The 10001-nt window shown below is 33.9% G+C and overlaps 1 protein-coding gene across 1 annotated transcript; it reads left to right on the top strand.

Annotated features, from left to right (window-relative positions):
• Nucleotides 1-292: 292 nt before the first annotated feature.
• On the top strand, nt 293-3326 carry LOC120010244 (40S ribosomal protein S24-1). The gene is made up of 5 exons (XM_038860977.1): nt 293-451; nt 921-962; nt 1568-1738; nt 2789-2875; nt 2973-3326. Exons 1-5 carry the CDS (start codon nt 380-382, stop codon nt 3012-3014), a joined length of 414 nt encoding a protein of 137 aa, XP_038716905.1. The 5' UTR covers nt 293-379; the 3' UTR covers nt 3015-3326.
• The last annotated feature ends 6675 nt before the right edge of the window (nt 3327-10001 follow it).

The raw sequence follows: 10001 nt of genomic DNA, 5'->3' as shown, positions 1-10001 counted from the left end.
CATTGGTATACCGACCATCGTTTTACCGATTCTTTCGGTAACGGTAGCATTTTTTGAGTTACAGAAAGTATCGGTATGGTAACGGTATTAAGGGTTTGATAACTGTAACCGTATCAATAATAGTCTTAAAGTAAATAGCCAGAAATCAGACAAAAAAAGAGAGTAAATAGCCAGAAATAATTTAAATGATATAATATAAGGGCCTTAACCCAGTTAAAATCCCTAAAGAGAGCCCAGCCCATCTGTGAGAAGCGAAACCCTAATGCTATATAGAACCAAATGTGATTACTTCTTTCACCCTTCCGAAGAGAGCTGCTGCCGCTGTGCTGTATTCTTGCTTGTGCTCTATTGTAGGGTTTTGGCAGATTCTCTATCAACCATGGCGGACAAGGCAGTCACTCTTCGTACCAGGAAGTTCATGACCAACCGCCTTCTTTCCAGGAAGCAATTCGTAAGCTCTCTCCTTTTCTTCTCTCCATTTCTTTGCTGTTTCTTTCTGCTCTGTCTCGGCGGTTCTATAGTTAATACTGGTTGTATGTTTAGTTTTTCTTACTGGATCACAGATACTGCGTCAGAGCAGATTATGAGGATATTTATAGATTATTGCTTAGGATTACTGGTTAAATAGTGTTTGATCCTTCAATGTAATCAGAAAATAAGGTGTGTTTACGGGACCAATCTTAGATTAACTACTGTTACAGTTTGAGGGATCGTGTAATATAACGGATATCCACAGATGGGAGCTTGATTTCTCCTCCATTTTATTATTTGACAGAACTGGCTCTGATATTTTGAACTGTAATTTGTCTGCCGGTATGCTTGTTGCTTGGGTTTATGTTATCTCCATTTTTATATGATAATAATGAAATCTGTTTGAGTGAAATTTGTTGTTAATGACAAAGGTCTCCTCTTTGACACAGGTCATTGATGTTCTTCATCCAGGCAGACCCAATGTTTCTAAGGTAAAAATTTGTTGACACTGTTCTATTTTTTCACAGTTATTTCTTTATCCTTTATTATTATAAAATCTAGGGTAAGGAAAGGAAAATATTAGAGGCTGTTTGGTTTGAGCATTTTCCAGTATTTTCTATTTTCCTTTTCTGAAAATATAGAAATGATGTTTGGTTTACCATTTTCATTTTCATTTTTTAGAAAATGAGGGTTCATTTTCTAAAAATATAGAAAACGTCATTTAGACACGGAGTGAAAGTCCCCTCTCCGTCTTCGTATCATCTCCGACTCCCCCTTCTCCCAAAAGTTCAAACCAAACATGTTATCTATTCCCTATAAAATGAAAAATGGAAAATGAAAAATAAAAAATAGAAAATGGAAAATAGAAAATAGAAAACAAACCAAATGGATTACTTTACTTGATTATTATGTTTTCAGTTTTGAACAACGTTAGCTATGCCTGAGTTGATCAGCTTGCATGATGAGGTTTTGACCTTATTAGGCCTTGAATATCACTCAAGGAAATGCAATTTCAAAGTTTTTGTTTCCATATGTCGTGAATGAGCGAGTTTTTATCTACATGTTACTAATTAGTTGACTTTTTATAACTGTGCAGGCAGAGCTTAAGGAGAAGCTGGCACAAATGTATGAAGTGAAGAACTCCAATTCAATCTTTGTTTTTAAGTTCCGTACTCATTTTGGAGGTGGGAAGTCCACTGGTTATGGATTAATTTATGATTCTGTGGAGAACGCCAAGAAGTATGAGCCCAAGTACAGGCTGATCAGGGTAAATAAATGATTTATGGTTTCAGCAAATGAGTGTGGTTGAATTGATGCCTGCATACATGCATGGACATGTATTTTATTTGTTTGATTATTGTATTTTTAGGTTGTCTGTCATTCTCATCATGGCTTATTTCAGTAAGATTTAAGGAGGTGTATTATTTAAAATTTTCGAGAGTTACTGAGTTCAGTGAGTTGCAATTGGTCACAATGCTGTGAATATGACAGGGACTATGCCTATTTATTGCTTACCCTATTTCTATGTATGGATTTGCTTGTAAAATGATTCCCTTTTTGTTACACTCCTGAGCTATTCTAAGGCATTAATCACATTGGTTTTCTTCCACAGAATTCTTTTTTTTTTGTTCACATGTTGGTATGTGGTACTTTGTTACACTCTATCTGTATTGTGGTTGAGCTTCCTTTTTATGCTTTGTGTTCCCAATTGGGTATACCAATTAGGTATGTAGGTGGAATGCTGTCGATGCCACTAGAGAAAAAGTTAGAAAAAGGTTCTGTAATATTTTTCTTAATGTCATCAAGCTTCATTTGATTTGGATGAATTGGTATTTTCATTATTTTAGAAGCTTGATCTTTGTCGGTGTAGGCATTGCAAGTTTGCAACGTGACTACCAAAATGATTTTATGAACTCTAGTGAAAGTGTTTGATCTATTTCACTGTGCCTCTGTAATAATTATAACTTTGAGGCTTTGGTAGGTGAAAATGTTTTAAGACGGCCCAGTTTCTGCTTGATACTTGAAAATTTAACTTAGATTTAGCAATTTATGGTTGAAGAAGTCACATTACATTGAGTTGTTAATGCATCTGCTTAATGTGAACTTGTGAAGTTGCCCAGACGAATTATATACAGGGATGATAAAAAGTTTTTGTTTGGGGTTAGGTGCGGAAAGTGCATAACTTGATTTGGTGATAAGTAGTGAAAGTTATGTGTGACATGAACCATGCGCTTTGAACAATTCTTTTCGGCTATGTTGAACCTTGAAAGGAAACCATGATTATGATGTGCTTATTATTTTTCTTTGGCCATTGCAGAACGGTCTTGACACCAAGGTAGAAAAGTCAAGGAAGCAGATGAAAGAGAGGAAGAACAGGGCCAAGAAGATTCGTGGAGTTAAGAAGGTACAGCACTTGATTTTAAGTGATTGCATTTGTCAACTTTCTATTTCTATCTATGCTCATACTAAAACAATGATTTATTATTTTTCTTTTAATGCAGACCAAGGCCAGTGAAGCTGCTAAGGGTGGAAAGAAGAAATGAGCATTTGCACCAAATCTTAAAACCCATATGCTTCATTGCAACCTTTTTAATTTTGATGTGTTGTTTCAGCTAGGTAATTTTGAATTAGAAGATTTTGTTCTGCGTGGATTTGATGTTTACATTTACTTTCTCATTTAACTATTTTGTCAGGTAAGACAAATTTGAAACATTGAGTAGCAAGTGATACATGGTCTTAATATTCCCATTCTGCCGCTGTATTTGTCGTTCTAGTGCTCTGGTTTACTGACCATGGATGTTATTACCTTATTGCTGGCTTTCTATCTGATTGTGATATAGGTCATTTTTCTCCTATGATATTGGGATTACTTAGTTTTAATTGCAGAATGAGAGATGATTAATTATCGATATGTTGCGTATTGGAGTGTAGGAATGTGTAATTTATATGTACTGCATTATTTTGAGGAGGAAGGCCTAACCATCATACTCTGGGAACTTGATGTTTGTACACCCTTTCATGATGCTTTGACTTATGTAAACTAGCTCAACTGATTGTGTTATTACGGGCTTTCTGCGATCTGTTGAACACATTGGCTTTTAGGGATGTACCAATGCAATTTTGAGATGTAGGGGTCAAAACTTGAGTTAACAGCAGCTTCAGTTATGTTTTGAAGTCTTGAGGAATGCAGCTAAAGGTCTAATTTCAGGTAGGTCTTTTGTAATGTAGCTCTCCCCAAATTCGTACAATTTATTTCACTCGATGCTATTAGGAGTGGTATCATCTTTGTGCATTTTTTGCAATGACGACTACTAATAGTTTCATTGTTTTTCATTTGGAATGGCATAATGACGCTACAACTAGTAGCTTCATTGTAAATCGGACCAGTAGTGCTATTGTAAATCGAAAGGAGTATTGCGTAATGACGAATGATGTTACTATTAATAGCGTCATTGTAAATCGAAGAAGGTATTCCTTAATGACCGACGAAGTTATTGCTAATTGCGTCATTGTAAATCGAAAAGGGTATTATTTAAAGATGCTGGTAGAGACCGTAATTAATGATGTTCGTAACATCGTAGTCATTAATAAGATTGTCAAAATCAGGATCTTCATCTTCATAAGATTTATAGAAGGCATACAAGATAGAAGATAGAATTGTAAAATAGTAAGATTTTATAAAATTTTAAAAAATAAATATAAAATAATACAATAAATTATTTCTATACAAATAAGTAACATAATAGAATATTCTACACATAATAAAAAATTAAAATATAATTGTTTATTTATAGACATGTTAATATGGTACCAAATTATAATTTTCTAAGACCTCCTAAAATTTATGAAGACCAAGGTACAAAATCTAAACTACAATAGTTATGTAGCAAGTTGAAATTTATATTTTCTACTTTCAATTATATAGGTTATCAAAAGTCCAAAATAAATGGAAGATAAAAAATCATTTGCATATGTTCCCCACATCCACCTCAATGACACCTTTCACATCAAGAATGTCTTCATTTTGAGCATTATCTTTTCCATTATTTTCATTAGTGTCTTTATTAACATAGTGATTAAAATCAATATCATCAAAAAAATAGTCACTAAAATCCAAATTTTCGAGCTGTAGGATGCTCTCCAATCTCCACCACTACTATCCTTAACACTACCTTTAGTAATTTTATTGTCTTCTCCTCCATATCTCAAAATCACCACCACCAAAATTGAAAATTATATAAAAAAAACATATATCGTAAAATCGATAATGCCGTAAAATCGAATCATATATTCGGATGATAAATCAATACAATCTTATCAAAATGTGAATTTTGAAACGATTCAGATTGTTTTGCATATCTAGGATCGTAAGATCGTATCGATCTAGATAAGGATTTTGACAACCTTGATCATTAGTTCGAGTATCTAATGACGCGTGATATCTGGCATCTTAATTAGCTTAAATACATTTTAAAAAATAGAGCCTCGCCGCCACTCCTCTTCTCCATATATACCAACATAGTGAGGGAGATTTTGTAAGTTCTGGTTTTTGTCATTTGTTATTTTTATTAATTATTTGTGTTTTCATTTTGCTTATAATACTCAAAAAATCGGAAATTAAAGTTTGATTAATATAATTGTTAGAATTATTTATTTCGTTTGATTAATAGTGTGGATTACTTAGGTTATTACTTAAAATTGTTAGAATTATTTAATCATTTGATTAACGTCAGAATTGCTCAATCTTTTGATTAGTTAAAATACTTTGATTATTTTAATAACTATAAAAACAAATGTTAGGACCACATTTTTGTCTTATAACACAAGATGTTGTGTTATGTAGAAGTGGGCAGAGTTAAGGTGATTAGGTAACACTCAAGAAGGTAATGTCAATCTATATTAACATACTATACTACACCATTCGTACACGATACCACAAATTCCAAAAATTGGAAATGTTACTTTAGGAGATGATGCAATAAATCAAGTGTTTGAGAATAAAAAAGAACTACTTCATGTTGTAAAGACGCGGCATATTCAAAACAATCACTAATACAAGCACAACGTTCGAGGATCGACATAGTTTAATTAAATTGTGTGAACGAGTCAAATTACAGAAGTTATCTTTGGGCATTGCAATGAAAAAAGAGAAATTGAATGTGTTTATGATAATTGTCATGAAATATCCGTATATACGCACAAATGCATCATTAAATTAAGGTCACCAACAATTAGATTTATAGTACATTGTAGAATTAAGTGTTATCTATTGTCATAACTGATTTGAAGATTAACATTGAAACTATCAAGTCTTTGCAAGCTCACACTCTATATATTTGTTTTGCCTTCCATGCCTGTTGGACCAATATCCTTGAGTGCACATATCTGCTCCTCCCCCATTGCAGACATGACGGACACAACCAGGTCCTTCCCATCAGCAAAGCCATCCTTAATCTGCAAACCCAAGATATTTGCAAGACAAAATAAGTCAGAATTATTATGAACAGTAGCAATCCCCTTCCTTCCCACCAACAAAGCAGTCACTATTATTTACTCTCACGTAAAACATACAAATATATAGAGTGTGAGGTATAGATCACACCAACAGGCATGGAAGGCAAAACAAAAAGTTATAGAAAATTAACTTATAGAATGGCATGGAAGGCAAAACAAAAAGTTATAGAAAATTACTTGAGACATTTAAAGAATCCTACAACGTACTCCCTTGATATTTTCATGCTTTAATTTGCATGTTTCTAACAATGTCATGAAAGGTGATCGATTTTTGACTGCAACTGCCCTTGTACAATTTTCTACCAAAAAATAACTATTTTGTCAGTCGGAAGATCAAAGTAGAACAATTCAAGCTGCAAGAAAAATAATGGTCACCACAAGTTGTTAGAAATATCTATAGAGAGATCGGGAAGTCAAAGACCCATGATCACCAAAGAAGACTATGATGTGGTATGCCACGAGTTTCCATCTAACAAATTGTTTTAAATCAGAATAAAACAATTATGACCATAGATCCCTTGATTGCAGCCTTTCAGACATCTATGATTTTCATCAACTAACTCCTGGATTCCAGCTTATTTAACACCTGTTTGTAGTGGGATTCGAGTGTTACGAACAATTGAGATTAGACGATGTGTGCAGGAACAAACCTCTTGGAACAAAGTCCCAAAAAGGGGTGCAAACGCGAGAAAGAAATTGGCCTCCAAGGGGTGCAAGTACACGAAGAAGAAACTGTAAAAAAAAAGGCGAATGACTTGAAATGTCACGAAAAGGAAATTACATGCTCTTTTTGAGTCTTTGATTGATCTGTCTTTGTAAAATCTAAAATCTAGGCTTATATACATGTTCTACAAAACTGTTAACAATGATATTTACCATTGGATCCGTTACATTGTTGTTAAGTGTCCCATGTTCTTTCAACTGCGCAGTAGTGCAGAATAACTGATTCTTCCTAGGTTGACACATGTCCCCCATGTCGTGGTGTTGTCACGTCTCTTATGAGCTATATAACTCCCACGTTGTCCACTTTCTCCACACGTTGGGATATTTGGATAAATACCATGTTTAATCTATTTACTTCGTTCAGGCTCCCAACTCGTCCAATTTCTGTTTATCTTGGTCGCTCACTCAGTCAACTAAATGACCTCATTATACCACGTAACATATAGACATTTTTTTTTATATCTAACAACACAAGATTTCCTGCAAAATGAACGTGTTAATTTAAAATTCCTTTACCCTTACCATGTGTCCACTGGTGATTGATTGTTCATTACCAATGGCAGGCCCTACACTGTCACATGTCAGTAGATTACTAGACATCACTTTTGATACAAACAGTATCTCAAAAGTAAATTTTTTTTGTTCAAATATTACACTATTAATGATGTGTTTCACGTTTGTTTTTATATGTTAAAGTTATTCAATATTTGATACAAAAATTATGAGAGCAAAAGGACGGATACTCCTAAGTTTTATCGGTCTTGTCAACTTACCACTCAGTGTTTAAATTTAGTAGTGAAGATCCCCCAACAAGTGAAAATTTCTCTTAAGTCTTATTTGTTGGTTGACTAATGGATTAACAAGTGAGATCACGTTTTCACATTCATTTAGGGGATCTAAGTGTCAAATTAGAAAAACTAAAGTAGTGTCAAAACTTGAACACGTGCATCTCACATGCCTATTTTGTCAGTCAAATGAATGAAGAGACTTGAGAGAAATCTTGATTTGTTTAGCAGATTTGACTGTCAAAGTTCAAAATTAGATAGGTCAATTAGTAATACAGATTATACTCCGGGGTAAAACTAAGCTAAAGTAAGAAATTTAAAAATTCATATATATATATATATTTTAACAGGGACTTGAGGAGAGTGTAAGATTCGAACCCACGACATAATGGATGAATAAACTCATACATGCAATGTGATTATCGTTCAATCAACGACTCATTCGCTAACAAATCATATATATAAAAACATTGGAGACATGTTATGGAAAAATATAAAATTCACTCCGTCTGAAATTAAAAAAAGAAAGAAATTAAAAAAAAATAGATATAGAAAAACGATATTGGATGCATCTCTGTTTGAAAATAAACCAAAAAGAAAAAGAAATTAAAAACAGTTGCATTGCATGCGTAATGATATATAGACTCAAGCTTTTAATAACTATGATTTGAAAGTCCACAACTCTAGTAAGTAGTAGCCCAGGATCAATATACTAGTATTCAATGGGAGAAGATACGAAAGACTTCGGGCACCGTCACATCGATTCATCATCGGGGGTTATGTTTGTAAGTGATATATATATATATATATATATATACTCAAAAAAATTTCGGGGGTGTTGCTCTCGTACTTTTACACCGTCGCATCGATTCATCATCGGAGATTACGTTTGTAAGTAATATATATATATAAACTCAAAAAAATTCAGAGGTGTTGCCCTCGGACTTCTACACTGAGTTCTGCCCCCCTCCCCATGTCAAAGGCTGGTTTAGCCCCTACCACATGATACTAGATACCTCTCCGTCTAAAATTAAGCCAAAAAAAATAGCTATAGAAAAATAGTTGGAGACTTGTTACGACAAAAAAAATGACGGTTTCACATGATACTGAATACCTCTCAGTCTGAAATTAGCCCAAGAAAAGAAAGAAATTAAAAAAATCACATTAAGAGACTTAAAGAAAAATAAAAAATTAATAGTTTCACACGATACTGGATAGCTCTCTGTTTGAAATTAAGCCAAAAAAAGGAAAGAAATTAAAAAATCAAATCTGGAAAAACAGTTGGAGAAATCAGATCTAGAAAAATAGTTGAAGACTTGTGATGCAAAATAACAAAAATAAAGAAATTAAAAAATCAAATCTGGAAAAACAGTTGGAGAAATCAGATCTAGAAAAATAGTTGAAGACTTGTGATGCAAAATAACAAAAATTGACAGTTTCATACGATACTGTATACCTCCTAATTTGAAATTAAGTCAAATAAAGAAAGCAATTTAAAAAATTAGATATAGAAACACAGTCGGAGGCTTTAGGGATGGCAATGGGGCGGGGCGGGGGCGGTTATGCCATCCCCGTCCCCGAACTCAATCCCTGCCCCCATCCCCGGCTCCTTGAGGTTCGGGGATCCCCGAACCCGAACCCGACGGGGATGGGGAACCCTTAAACCCGAATGCTACCTGAATACTATTGTTTCATATGATAGATATGACAACTATTTATGGAATATATTTGTTCATAATGTTACTTGTAAAGACTACTGACATAACATCAAACCAAGATAAAAGACTAAAGACATAACATCAAACCAAGATAAAAAATAAAAGGAGCCAGGAGCCTAATTGCCTAAATCCAAGATATCTTTATCATCAGTTCATAAAAAATAAAATAAAGACATAACATCAAACCAAGATAAAAAACAAAAGGAGCCAGGAGCCTAATTGCCTAAATCACAATTCACACACCAAGAGGTCCAAGATACCTCCATCACCAGTTCATAAAAAATAAAATAAAGACATAACATCAAACCAAGATAAAAAATCAAAAGGAGCCAGGAGCCTAATTGCCTAAATCACAATTCACACACCAAGAGGTCCAAGATACCTCCATCACCAGTTCATAAAAAATAAAAGAAAAACATAACATGAAACCAAGATAAAAAATAAAAGGAGTGAGGAGCCTAATTGCCTAAATCACAATTCACACACCAAGAGGTCCAAGATACCTCCATCACCAGTTCACCACCATTATTGTCTACTGATATTTATAATTACTTAATAAATAATAAACCATCAGTGGTCCATCATCGCTCCTCGCCTCCTCTTGCCCAAGTTGTCTCTTTGTAGGCTTCGTTAGCAACAACACATAGGCTATAGCATGTTGGTCTTTTGATAGTTCCTGCATTGGCAAGATCCTGAAAAAAAAGATAGATAAATAGCCGTTAGCCAATTACACAAATTTGTAAAAAGTATACTACGTGTTCATCAAAAAAGTCTACAAATGGCAAACTAC

This window comes from Tripterygium wilfordii, chromosome 12 (genome assembly GCF_013401445.1).
Source record: "Tripterygium wilfordii isolate XIE 37 chromosome 12, ASM1340144v1, whole genome shotgun sequence".
In the NCBI taxonomy this organism is placed as follows: Eukaryota; Viridiplantae; Streptophyta; class Magnoliopsida; order Celastrales; family Celastraceae; genus Tripterygium; species Tripterygium wilfordii.
Note: the sequence above shows the minus strand (reverse complement) of the source record. Positions and strands in the feature narration are given on the sequence as shown.